Here is a 14,572-nt window from a genome sequence, read left to right on the forward strand (position 1 = left end):
TAAAACTTTCCTTCCTTTATATAGATTTTGGATCTCTTAAAATGGGTGTTACCATCTCTTGCTTTGACTCCACAACAAGATTAAGAAATCATAAAAATTCTCTGAATAAACGCTTGAAAACATAAAAATTAATCATTAAGTGATTTAAGTTACATAGTTATCTAATCTACAGATTTCTACGAAACGATAATAATTTCTTTTCATTAAGGGTGGTTCTTAATATATCTGACGATGTCTGGTTCTAAAAAATACCGAAATCCATTTTCAAAGGTTTTACAATTGATATGCTGTTATCTAATGATAAGAAATGGCAAAAATAATGATTTCTAAAAAATTAGTACTAAATCCACTCAAATCATAGAAAGATTAATAAAGATAACCGAGTACTTATCAAATAAATAAAAATCATATCAATAGATCATACATTTTTGGCCAGTATATATAAATTTATATTTTGTCGGGTACAGAAAGATGCTGCTTAATTAAATTTTAGTTACAAGTTTTTTAATTCACATGGATAATTAATCATGTATTTTAAATCAAGTGTTTTGTTTTTTGTTTTATTGAGTGCGCCCTTGCTCTGCGCCCAAAATCATACTATGACCTTTAAGGTGTTTCAGGTAATTTTTTCATAAGATTAATGAATCATCGGCAAACATTCTTTGTTCTATTACCAAATAATGGAAGAATCGTGGTTCAAGTACCATGTTACCTGTTTTTTTTTAATTTATTTTAGGCAAGTTTTAATAAAACTTATCAGCCCACAGAACTGACTCTACGCGAACAAGTTTTTAATCAAAACCTACAAAAAATCGAGGAACACAACAAAAAGTTTGATCTCGGACTGGTCGCCTACAAAACTGGTGTTAATTCATTCACAGATTTAACAGAAGAAGAATTCTTGGCAAGATTTAAAACCTTACCTTTGGAGGAAAGTTTCATAAAAGCGAACTCCGTACAGGACAGTAATCAGTTTAATATAAGCGAGCTACCAAAAAGCATCGATTGGAGAGAGAAAGGAGTAGTGACAGCAGTTAAGGATCAGGGGTCTTGTGGTGGATGTTGGGCATTTAGTGCTGTAAGTATGGAGTAATATAGGGTAAAGCAGATCGGGTTTCAGTTCATCTATCGGTATTTCGTAAAACTCTTTATAGAATGTTTCCAGAATAGTATACATAATCTCATTACTTGAGCTCATTTAAGCTTCCACGTAGTCTTAAATCATTAGGATATATTTTCTTCTTCACTAGAAATTACTTGTACACTTCAAATTGATAATATTTGTAGTTATGATGCTATTGCATATCAATGTCTTGATTTTCCAACTTTATTCATTTTCTCTATCCATCCCGCTTCTTTGAGGTTTACTTTCTGATTTCATTAGTAAGAAACCCTTAATTATTATTAACTTCCATGAGATGAAGGTCTGGTCCTTTGATCTTTAGAAGGTGTTCACCTTAAATTGGAAACTGCTGGAAAAATTTACTTTGAACCCTTTGATAATAGTTGTGACATAAGCAAATATTTAGAGGTGATGTGGTGAATGATGGGTATTTAGTTTTATAAGGACCATGTAAAGCGAGTTGCTTCCTAGCTCATCTATTAGGCATGTGCTTCCAGGCATAAATATAATTAGGACCTACTTTCTTCTTTATTATATTTACTTGCTTATTTCAAATTACTAATACTTATCCTTTGATACCATGTCTTTTTGATTCTTGTAATGCCATTGTATGTCAATGTTTTTATTTTCTTCAAACATATTAGCTGCTCCGTAGGTCTTTCTCTCACTCTATTCATTTTACCTATCCATCTAATTTAATTACGGTTCTCTTTTTATCTTCGGCGCTAAAAAATCTCCAGTCAACATCAACTTTTACAAGATGACGGTAATCCTTTGATCTTATCGTTACTTAGCAAGCCTTGAACCTAAACTAGAAGCTGCTGAACAAATTTGATTAGAACTTGTTTCAAATTGATCGTAGTAGTGATATTAGCTCAGAATTAGAGGTTATTTATTGGATGCAAAGCATTAAATGCTATAAGTATGTATACTCTATCAGTGTTTCCTAGAATTCTGTATGGAGTGGTTCCAGAAAAGTATATTTCCTTACATCAGTTTACATAGACATCTGCCTCCAAGCAGTCTGAAATTATTAGAACTTTGCTTCTACTTCATCATATTTACTCGCTTACTTCAAATTGTTAATATTTGGCTTTGTGATGCCATTGCAAATCAATGGCTTGCTGTCTTTCAAAGATATAACCTCCCCGATATTATATCTTTCATTTTCCAACTCTATCCATTTTTAGTGAAGAAATAGTCCATACTTGCAGTGGAGTCGTAGATTAAGAGAAAATGAAAATCCTGCAATTTCCCTCTACTTACGTATTAAACATGATTCAGTTTTTAAAAATTCCCGACATGTTTCGGGCACATCGGTGTCCATCATTAGGGGTTAAAATTGGTATCAGTTATACGCCCTAGGGTTTGATTCTATGTCAAAAAATCTCTATTAATTAATTTATTTTTTAATAATAAAATAAAACAGATAATAATAAATATTAAGATTGAAGGCAAGACAATGACAATGGAATTTTATTGTTTCTAAAGTAATACAATATATACTTATAGCAATAGAGTACAGGCATTACAAGAGAAAATATCTTTAAACAAAAACAAAATAAAAAAAAATCTGCTGAATCATAAAGCACCGTTCACAAAAATTACAGTTATAAAATAGGTAGCGAGGCAGAATTATTTAATATAAAAAACTAAAAACAGTAACGTAAAAAATTGGATATAGTTATAACCTATACAGGGTGTTTCAGAACTAAGGGGTCAAATTTCTGGGGGATGTTCAGTGCAACAGAAGAATCCATTTGAGTATAGGAACCCATGTCCGGAAATGCGTCACTACGCCACTATGGCCCTAAGACGCGTTAAAATTTATAAAAAACATTAATTACCTAAATAGGATCTGCACGTTTATTTTTACCTTTAATACCTACATGAAACCATATCAACAATTATTTAAAATCAACGCTTATCAATGTCAGGTTTAAAAATTTTATAGCTTACAATTTTTAAACATTTATTGCTAATGGAAAACTTTACCAATCAAGAATTGACGGATATGCATTTGGCATACAGAGCAACAAACTGCAATGCACGAGCAGCATCGTGGTTGTATCATGAACGTTATCCCGAACGACAGCATCCTGGATACAAAAAGTTTATTGCGGTTTACCGGCGGCTCGCTGAGACAGGCATGTTTAAGACCAAGATGCATAATAGTAGTGTTGCTCGAACCGTAAGAACGGTCGAATTTGAAGAAGAGGTGCTTCAGCGAGTTGCCGATGAACCATCAAATAGCACACGTGACGTCGCTAAAAATATGAATACGAGTAACGCTTCTGTCTGGCGGGTACTACACGAGCAACAACTCCATCCTTACCACTTCCAGAAAGTTCAAGGTATGACTGCAGCCGATTATCATCCTAGAGTTCAATTTTGTCGATGGCTTCTGGATCACATCATATCACAACCAAATTTTTTATGATATGTTTTGTGGACCGATGAAGCTTCTTTCACCAGAGACGGTATTTTTAATAGTAGGAATAGCGATGTTTGGGACGAAGAAAATCCTTATGCAATTTTTTCAAGAAAACATCAGAATCGTTGGTCTGTCAACGTATGGGCAGTAGGGCGGAGCAATGGTTATAGGTAAAAAAAAATCCTTTTTTTATTTAGCCTAGCTTCGGAATAATTGCTTTTAACTTAGTTAAGAAAATTGGTGAATTTTTGTCAAAGTAAATACTAAGTAAAATCTTTTTTTGTCTCCATCTGGGGTATAGCTTTTCTAGAAGCAATTTTTGCTCGAATAAAGCCATCTCTAGCCGTATTTCCACATACTGATGTAGACGCTTCAGTCACCATCTTATCGTTCGACTGCCTAAGTGTGGCATGGGAAATTTAAAATTTCTATGGTATCGGGAACATTAGCAACCATTTCTCTAAGATTTATTTCTGACATGCCTTTTGTCAATGGAGGCTCCGTAACTTCATCTGATTGCCAATCAATAAGCTCTGTATAATCGGTAGCATCAAAGTTCAGTTTTGGCACTTTAAAATCACGAAGCTGGTGATTAGTTTTAGAACTACGACATTTTAAAATTCGGCGCAAGCCCAACTCTCTAATGTGCTTTCTGTCATCTCCCAGCATTGCAATTAAAATGTTTTCTGAATGGGCAAAAAATGCGTTTCTTTGGATAATTTTATTTACAATGTTTTTAAATTTTCTCGGTAAATATCGAGAAGCTTGAATTAAATGTTTGGGTCCATACTTACAAGCAGGTTTGAGCTTTATCATGAACCACGTTGTAGCATATACCTTAACAACAAATTCGGCTAATATATTTAATTTAGTCGATGGTTGTTCTATTGTAACATACAGTCTTAATATTCTGTTAGCTGTTGTCAACCATCGTGCATGGGACATCTTTCCTGGTTGTTTAGCGCTCAACTGAGAGGAAATCTTACCTTCTCCTATTGCTAAAACCATTTTGGTACTTTTTTGGTAAAGTACTTTTGGTCTGTACTTAAATCGATAAAATTTATTGGAGGCAATTTGAAGTCAGGTTTATTAATCCGAAATGGCACAACCGGATATTTTTCACACTTACCTAGCTGCTTCCCTATGGGACCAGTAAATCCTCTAGGATCATTGGTCTTACCATCTATTTCTAGAACTAAGTGACGAAGGGGAAGTTCATTACAGTGCAACAGACATATAAACCAATGAACTGGTTTTCCTAAGCATACTTCTAACTGTTTTATAACACCATTCTTAAACCCTGTATTTACAACTGTGCCATCACATCCTACAACCGAAATGTTGTTAAAATTTTCACCCAAATAATTTTGAAGAAAATTAAAAAGACTTGTCTTGATACTACTGACACTCCCGGAAGTAGGCGTCACATGACCTAAGTAAATTGAACCTGGCTCTGCAACAAGAACTACATGTTCCTCGGTTATTTGTATAAGTACAGCATTTACCAGGAGAGACGCATTTCGATCTGAGAGTCCACCCCTGTCACATACCTCAGCCACATTAGATAAAACTAATCCTTTTTTGTAAGGCATTCTTGAAGACGTTGATGCTTATGACTCTTGAGACTTAGCACAATCGGCAGATTCTTTGTTATAGATCGGGTTGCAGTAGTCGTCCTCTGTTTCTTCACTTTCATTTTGAATCCTAATACAGTCTAAATTCGAGTCTTTACTTTTTTCAATTTTCTTCTCAAATCTTTTTTTTTTAAGCTCTTTTCTTCCTAAAGTCTTTAAATGGCCTTGGTTGTTTTAATATCAATTTTGCCAATCACCATTTGTCTTGCACCCCTCTGGTCTTGTAAAAAATCTCGTTCTATAACAGGAATCTTTACTTTACACTTACACAAACCAAAACTGGCACATTTGCACGGAGAAATGTCGAATAGCTTTAAGCTATTGTCCTTAAATATTTTAATTTTATTTCCTAGTTTATTTTTTTGTACTACCTTATACTTTTCATTATAGTCTTTTATTTTCTGAATTATTCTTTGGTCTGGAATGATAGGAAGAAAAGCCTTTTGCCAAATGTCTTTAATGTCAATAATAACTTTTTTACAAATGTCTAACACGCTTGGATCTTTGTTGCTCTTATATTTAAAACGTTCACGATACCACAAGAACAACTTTAAAACATCAGAATATGTTGGAAGAACATTACCACTAAGTTCACATGGTGTCCCAACTATTTCGCACTTCACAGGCGTTTTCGGCATTTTAAAAATGTTAGCACTGAAATAACTTAATAAAAAACTGTATTTAATCACAAATACGTGCGTCGCAGTCAGTCCCGTTGCGTAAACTAATTCGATAAATTAAATTAACAAAACAAAAGCCTCCTACGCGCGCCTCCCCCTTCCACGACAAAGTAAACAAAGACGGGATTGATCAGACAAGTCAGTGCTGGTTTGTTCATGAAAATATTACATGAAAATAGGAACCTGAAAATATTTTCGCGAAGCGTTATTTCTTTTTTATTGATGATTATTTTGTACCTATTGTGCACTCAGGGATGCCCAAAATCCAAAAAACCATTAAATAAAAAAATATTTAAAAAATTGGATTTGGATAGTTGGATTGGAAGTTTTCTAAATTTTTGCATTCAAAAAGGAACCTGAAGACGTCATTGCACAATGAAAATTTTTTTTTTAATTAAATTATAACCTTAAAAGGCAACTATTCGACACCCGGGGATAAGATGTTTTAAAATTTTTTTTTATTGCTCCGCCCTAATGGGCAGGCATTGTTGATGCTTATTTAATTGGACCATACCTTCTACCGACACAGTTAACAGGACCTATTTATCTCCGTTTCTTGGAGGAAGTTCTCCCAGAACTCGTTGAAAATGTTCCACTAAACGTTAGACAGCAAATGTGGTTTCAGCATGATGGAGCGCCGGCTCACTTTGCTGTACAAGTACGCGAGTATTTGGCTCAGCGGTTTGGGCACCGTTGGATTGCCAAAGATGGAGCAGTTTCTTGGCCTCCTAGGTCACCCGATTTAATGTCGCTCGATTTTTTCTTGTGGGGACATGTAAAGTCTTTAGTCTACGAAACTCCAGTAGTATCAGAGCTAGACTTAATTGGACGAATAAGAGCAGCATTTGAAATCATTCAAAACGAGGATCAAATTTTAAGTGTAGTCCTCCGAAATCATGTGCGGTGTTTAAATCGGTGTATTGAGGTTGGAGGAAGACATTTTGAACAATTGTTGTGATGGTATCATATACAAACGGTAAAAATAAATACATCAGATCCTATTTAGGTAATTAATATTTTTTATAAATTTAAACGCGTCTTAGGGCCGTAGTGGCGTAGTGACACATTTCCGGACATGGGTCCTATACTCAAATGGATTCTACTGTTGCACTGAACAACCCCTAGAAGTTTGATCCCATTGTTCTGAAACACCCTGTATAAACTAATCACTAACCTAATTTTACAACAATAAATAATTACATTCACCCAAACCATATTATGTGTGTTATAAGAAAAATGAAATACTAATTATTAATTATAGAACCTCAGTCAGGAGAAAAATAATACAACTTACGCACTAGCCCCAATAATCAGTCCATAATTAAAAAAAAAAGAACAAAATTACTCATTAATTATGAAGCTTCTAAGTTGGAGAATATTTAAAAAAATAATGTATAACAGGTTAAAGTTTTTGAGGTAATATGTTGTTTAAAAAGCATATAAAGTTGTGCACACTAAATACAACCTTATCAGAAGAAATTAGACCCTGACGAAGAGGGGCGCCCTCAAAAAATATGTGCTGAAAGGTCTGCTTTACATATATTGCACATATCGTCTATAGACTATAGAGTAAAAAAATCCATTAAAGTAGCCTTAAAAAAACGGCAATTGGCAGTTCGGACTTGGCAAAGAAACTTTAAATACTTAAAAGAAATTCTCTTAAATTGTAAATATTTTTTCGGCATTTGAACGTTTGAAAAACAGCTTTGAAAAAGAGGAAATGCCGAAGCAGATGCAAATGCCAGGTCTTTTTGAACATAAACCTGTTTAAATTTATCCAACAACAAAACTTTATTCTTCTTTAGGTACTCGTTAATGATATAAATGACATGCCAAAATCAATTTTTAAAAAAAATAAATTCTTTACTTGCTGAATTCAATTATAACAGTCAGGGTTTTCAAATTCTAGCTGTCTCTTATAGCCAATTTGTGGGCAAATTCAATAATAAGAATCAAACCCTACCCTCCAGGGAGACCAATTTGAAACTTTTTATCCCCTGATGATAGACACCGGTGTGCCCGAAACATGTTGGGAATTTAAACAAAATAAATCATGTTTAATAAACAAGTGCAGAAAGACTGAAGGTTTTTCATTTTATCTCTATCCATACATCTTGATTGAGATTTTTCTTCTATGTTCAGTAGTAAGAAAATCCCAATCATTATCAGCATCTACAAGATGAAAGTGTAGGCTGATCTTGTTTTCATTTAAAAGCTGTTGAATCTAAATTGAGAACTGATGCAGAAATATGCTTAGAAACTGTGCCAAATTGATAGGAATGGTGACAGAAGCTTACAATTAGAGGTTATGTGGTGAATATATTATATATTGCTTTCTATTTCATCTATCAGTATTTTTTTAAAGTATTGATAGAGTATTTCCATAATAGTAAAAATTTCACAATTACTTTAGCACACTTGGACATGTGCAAGAAATCTAAAATAATTAGGACCAAGTTTCTTCCTCATTATATTAACTTGCCCATTCCAAATTAATAATATTTGTTTTTCTGTTGCCATTGCATTTCAATAGCTTGATTTTCTCCGAGCATTTAAACTTCTCCATAGGTATTTAATTCTCCACCTCTGCTCGTTCTGCCTATCCATCTATCTTGATTGAGGATTTCTTCCTATGTTCATTATCACCTTCCACAAGATGATGGTACTCCTTTCATCTTGTTTCCATTTAAAAGGTGATAAACCTTAAATGTAAACTGCTGAAAAAATATACTTAGAACCTATTGTGAATTGATAGGAGTAGTGAAAGTAGCTAAGAATTAGGCGTTATGTGGTGGATGTTAAGCATTTACTGGTGTAAGTATGTTTCTTGATATTAATTCAGGATGCCGTTAAATTTTCTTGAAATATGTTAAAGTATTCAGGACCAATATAGAGTAAAGCAGATTTATTTTTTGCTCTATTATTACCATTTTCTCAAACTCACTAAGGAGGAAATTTCAAATTCCAAAATAGTAACAATTTGTCAATTACTTTAGCTTAGTTAAAACGGCAAAAAAAATTTAATTAAAACCTCTTGCAAATATATTATGACGTAGCTTAATTTTCTTTTAGACAGGAACCTTGGAAGGTCAGCTGGCAATTAATACAGGAAACCTGACATCCCTAAGTGAACAAGAACTTATAGACTGTAATACGGCAACCCAAAAGGGATGTAATGGAGGTGTGGTTCAGTATGCATTGTCTTACGTGATTGAAAACGGAATTACAAGTGAAGAAAACTACCCTTATGTTGGCGAACAAAAATCATGTAAAAGTAAAAGGAACGCAGTGCGTGCTGATAGCTACGTTAATATTAGGTCATATAACGAAACTGACCTTAAGTTAGCTGTGGGATTTGTAGGTAGGTAATTTATTATATATATTTAAATTTAGTTCTACAGCATTACCATTTAAGGTTTTATTAGGTTTTGAGTATGAATTCTATTTAAGTGCTCTAAAATCCCCCGATTGACTCTTGTAATTTTTTCACATTATTAGAGAATCAAATTCTTATTTCTCAAAGGTTTTCTACTTTTATACTAATTTCAAACCATTAGCACTGTATCTGCTAATATAATATCTGCTATCTAAGGAAAGGTACAGCACGGGTTGTTCGGCTCGGTTGCGCAGTAAATTTGTTTACGCCGCTGCCAAAGCAACGGTATCGATCACCCCGATTTGCTATACACAGTGCTGTTGCGTTAATTCTTATATTTGTCTTCTGTGCCTTTAAATTAAATTAAATTAAATTAAATTAAATTAAATTAAATTAAATTAAATTAAATTAAATTAAATTAAATTAAATTAAATTAAATTAAATTAAATTAAATTAAATTAAATTAAATTAAATTAAATTAAAAAAAGGCGCGCTACTGTCGCTAATCGCGCGTTATTAGGGGACAAAACTTGGCGCAGCTTTGAAATAGATGGTGTACCTTTCAAACCTTACTTAAAACAAACTCTAAACCTAACTTTAGACAAACTCTAGTACCTTCCTTTTTAATATACATAAATTATGCTTAATCAGTTTGGATTTAGGGCAAAAAATCCACAACTGATGCCCTTATTTCTTTAGTTGAAACGATTATAAATGGCACTGAACGTAGGGACATTGTGGGTGCAGCTTTCTGCGACCTAATACAAGTAGTTGACTGTTTATCTCAAAGCTTCATCATTAATTTGATCCCGTTAGTATTGACCTTCTTAATATTAGAGAAACCGGCATCGATTTATTTCTGTAAATGGTAAATGCCCGGGCATGAGTAGTATAACATGTTGAGTACCTCAGGGCTCGGTAGTAGAGCCTATACTCTTTTTAATTTATATAAATGATCTGAGTTTGAGGCTAAGGGCGTACCTTGTACTATTTGCTGACGATACTGCAATCCTAATAAAAAATCCGAATGGTAAAGAAGAAAATCTCAGTATTTGTGCAGTAAAGCAAGGAGCAAGTAAGTGGTTTGCTACCAATAAATGATACTAAAATACAAACAATGGTATTTATCTATAGGAAGGAATCTAGTTTGGAACCAAGATTCCTAAAAAATGAATTACCCAGAAAATCATCAATTAGTCATCTCTTATAGCATATCATTTTTTGTTTATTTCTCATTGCAACTATGGTCTTCTTGTTTGGGGTCATTCTCAAAAATACAGAGAAAATATTCAAATTGCAGAGAAAGATTATCAAAATTTCGTTTTAATAAGGGTTACAGGGAGGATTTATCCGAAAACTTTAAGGAAAATGGCTTACCTACCTTGACAGATCTATACATTTTATTTTGTCTTTAGTGCATAAAGAATAATTTGAAGAAGTACACTGATCAAGATGATATTTATAACTATTCTACCTGCAAAAAATTAGGAAATCAAGTTAAGTTATCTCAGGCTTTGTCATAATACATTGGATAGAGTGTCACCTATTATGCACTACTTTTTTTTCAATAAAATACCCAGAAATGTTTAAATCTTCGAGTTTAAAAGATGTCTCCAACAGTGGCGAAGCGTACGAGTAGACAAGGTAGACACTGTCTACCCAAAATTATCCAGTTATTTGTCATTAATTTATCACGTAATTATTTCATGTAATTGTTGAATTAAAATTTAAAAAAAAATTAACACAGAACGTAGTCGCTATCCTTACTATTATTATATAGTATCTAAACATGATTAATCCGAATGCGTGCCCCGCCTGCCGCACCGATTAGGATAAAAATGCAGGGCTGACACCCAATTAATGTATACGAGCCCCAGGAAGACACATTGATATTTGTCTTCCGAAATTTGGAGCATATCGAACCAAATACGCATCAAGCAGGCTACAGAGGTCCGGCCGCATTCAGCCTATTACGTATGCAAAAATTATTCGCGGGGAAGACATTCGAGCTTTTGTCTATCGAAGTCGACCAGCTATTTTATTATGCTGTTGAGGGTTATTGTTTATGAACACGCTTGATCCGGTCGGCCGCAATACATCTTAATTTTTGTCTGCATTTGGTGGGGGCGCGTGCTATAGTAATTTAATAATTAGTATTTTTATTTTTGGGTGTATAGGAAAGGTTTTTTTAGTGGATATTTTAGTGATTATTTATGAACGACTGTTCGATATCGGCAATTGTAATATAGTTGTGTTTTTTTTGTAAGTACTATTTATTTTTATCTATCTTTATTTTTATGCTAGTAGTAATTATTTATTTCTTTTTTATATCACTACATAATTTTTCTCTTTGAGTTAATATTTCATGTGCTTTCATTCTGTATTTCATTAAAGTGAATAATATTAAAGACACATTTTTTTCTAATTAACGATTTTTATTGTTTGTCTACCCGAAAAAAAAGTTCACGCTTCGCCACTGGTCTCCAAGTAACTAAATCTGTCTTATGCGAAAGTGCAAACTATAAAATGAAGGATGTTTTGAATAGATCTGTGGTTATCCAGGCTTAGCATGTGTCATCATGAAGGGTGCTGGATTTTATTATTTATTTTTGTTTTTCGTTTAAGTTTTGCTAATATCTGTTCTATACATGGTCGAATTGTATATCCTGATCACTTTATCCGGTTTAAGCCCAAAAGAACTCACCATCGATACTAAAATTGCACGTATCCAATTGTACTTTGAAAGTGTTACTTGGTTATTCACGCACACGCGCATCAGGCACTATTGGTGTAGGCGTTTTTAAAAAGCGAGAAAATGAATAATTTTATTTCTCAAAAAAATAAAATCTATACAACTCGATAATAATGTTTAATCATTTTAGGACCTGTATCTGTAGCAGTAAATGCATATCTATTAAAAGACTATGAATCTGGAATAATCAACAGTCCTTGCTTAGATGACGTTGATCATGGAGTTTTGGTTGTTGGCTATGGTACTGATAATAAAACCAATTTGGAGTATTGGATTATTAAAAATTCTTGGGGAAGCGAGTGGGGAGAAAGCGGATACTATAAGTTAGCTTTGGGAAAACAATTATGTGGCATTGCTAAGCAAGCTTGTTATCCGGTTGGAGTAAGAAATAGTGCTGGTAGCTTAAGTTTTAGTATTATGGCTGGAATTTTAATGTTTTTTTATCTACTGTAAGATGCTCTATAAGTTAAAGACTATAATTTTTAACTAATTTTACTTGAAAAAAATGTGTACAAAGATTTAGTTAGTTCGCACTTTAATATTACTCTACCCACTAAATGGTTTTATAAGTTTAAAAATAAGAAAATAAATAAGAGAATATTAAGAGCTAAAACACATACTATTTTCGTATTTTTTCAATATCCTTTAAAATATTTAGGATAATCGACTATTTTTAAAGTTTTTTAGAAATAAGTTTCACGTTTTGACTGACAATTTTATTACCGTCTGATTTCAAACAGTGAGACAACAAATTTTAATAAGTAATACAATATATGAATACAATTTCTATTAATTCTTGCATTAAATGTCTTAAAAGAGAACTGTTTCTTTTATTTATCTCTGAATTATATCAATGTATGGCTCTTGTGACAAATCTATAAGATCTAGTGCGGTTAGTGTTGTATGCTGCTTTCAAGAAGAAAACAGATTTTTTTGAACAAATTCACAAAAAGCCCTACATTGGATTAAAATACATCCTTGTTTACTTCCAATAGCTTATTTTTAATACATATCGCCATCTATTAAATTATTTATGCAGTCAGCTCCAAATAGCATACGACACTGGATACAAAAATAGAAATATACATTATCGACACACCTGTTTTAAAAGTGTTTGCATGGGTTGGCGATTTAATTATTGGTGCTTGATAATTGGTATTTTGTGAGGTACCTGAAAAAAGAAAAATCTAAAATTATCAACATATGCACAAGAGTACGCAGTAAGCAATGCATAAGAGTACGCAGTGCGTCCTCTTAGACTTTGCTTGCAGTGCATACTCTTATAAGTAATAAAGCTCTAGTGAATATAGCATAGCATAGATATCAACGTTTTTTTTTCAGATTAACAAATTCGAAATATGAGCCGTTACAAAAGAAAAAGTGAGCGGAAGCTAGTGTTCACCGAAGGCAATATGGAAGAGGTTAGGCAAAAAATTGCAGATGGTTTTAGTAAAACAAGCATAGCCAGGGAAATGGGAATAAATCAAGCAACACTAAGCAAACGGTTAAAAGCAGGAACGATCGCAGCTGCTTAGGACGATTAAAAACTGATATACCTTTGGATACGGAGGCTAATTTAGCCCAACAAGTAAGGGACCTGGATTTTAGATTTTATGGGATTACCAAGAAAGATTTGAAAATAGCGGCTTATAAGTTTGCTGAAGCTAACAAACTTCAGCACAGTTTCAGCAATATTTAAAAAATGGCAGGTAAAAGGGTTATGTCAAAGACACAAAATAGTACTTCGGCAGCCAGAAAAATGTTCAATGGGTCTAATAATGGGTTTCAATAAAAGCCAGGTAGATCGGTTTTTTAAAAATCTTAACACTCTTTATGAAAAAAGAAACTACCTACCAAATTTAATATAGAACATAGACAAAACAGGGGTATCCACAGTACCTAATAAATTACCGAAGGTTTTATCCAGCAAAGGCAAAAAACTGGTCGGAAAAGTAGCTAGTGCAGATCGGGGACAACTTGTTAAAGCGGTATGTTGTTTTAGCGTGACGGGGACATATATTCCTCCGGCTATGATATTTCTTAGAAAAAGGATAAAAGATGAGCTCTTTTTAAATGCACCTACTGGTACTACTAGGTTAATTAATTAAGTTTTAGGTGATGATTAAAGGTAATTATAAATTTTAAGTGACTTTGATAATAGCATTTGCATATCAAGTTACTAAAGACAAGTCGAAGTATTCTTGTAAAGAAATAGTCGCTTAGAAATTACAATTTCCTTAATGTTATAAAAAACTTTAAAAAACATCTAGTTGACACTGACAGTTAAAACTTACACTTACGTCAAACTAATTGAAAAAGCCTTGTACAAAAGTGTTCGAACTTGCTACTTTTTTGTCACTCTATATATTAATGTTATCCTTAATAAATAAACCTTTTTAGATCAAGAAAATTCAATTTGCATACCTGAAAAAAAAGAGAGAAAAATACCCTTAAATCCCTTTATTTTATCGCAGACCATATTCACAACGGCCACAGGACAGCATACGATAAAAGTAAATGGTCCAGTTCGCCCCCGGTAAATTTTTAAAACTATTTCTGGATGACCTGGTTTG

At 33.1% G+C, this 14,572-nt stretch overlaps 1 protein-coding gene across 1 annotated transcript; it reads left to right on the forward strand.

Moving 5' to 3' along the window:
- The first annotated feature begins 418 nt into the window (after positions 1-418).
- Positions 419-12,618, forward strand: LOC126733545 (procathepsin L-like). The gene is made up of 4 exons (XM_050436883.1): positions 419-620; positions 737-1,078; positions 8,944-9,232; positions 12,130-12,618. Exons 1-4 carry the CDS (start codon positions 528-530, stop codon positions 12,450-12,452), a joined length of 1,047 nt encoding a protein of 348 aa, XP_050292840.1. The 5' UTR covers positions 419-527; the 3' UTR covers positions 12,453-12,618.
- The last annotated feature ends 1,954 nt before the right edge of the window (positions 12,619-14,572 follow it).

The sequence above is a fragment of the Anthonomus grandis genome, chromosome 1 (genome assembly GCF_022605725.1).
Source record: "Anthonomus grandis grandis chromosome 1, icAntGran1.3, whole genome shotgun sequence".
Classification (NCBI taxonomy): domain Eukaryota; kingdom Metazoa; phylum Arthropoda; class Insecta; order Coleoptera; family Curculionidae; genus Anthonomus; species Anthonomus grandis.

Excerpts from the sequence above, each read along its gene's own strand:
- LOC126733545 (XM_050436883.1), top strand. The coding sequence starts at position 528 with ATGTATTTTAAATCAAGTGTTTTGTTTTTTGTTTTATTGAGTGCGCCC. Across the intron at positions 1,079-8,943 it reads GATGTTGGGCATTTAGTGCT|ACAGGAACCTTGGAAGGTCA; the intron begins GTAAGTATGGAG and ends ATTTTCTTTTAG. Across the intron at positions 9,233-12,129 it reads GTTAGCTGTGGGATTTGTAG|GACCTGTATCTGTAGCAGTA; the intron begins GTAGGTAATTTA and ends TAATCATTTTAG.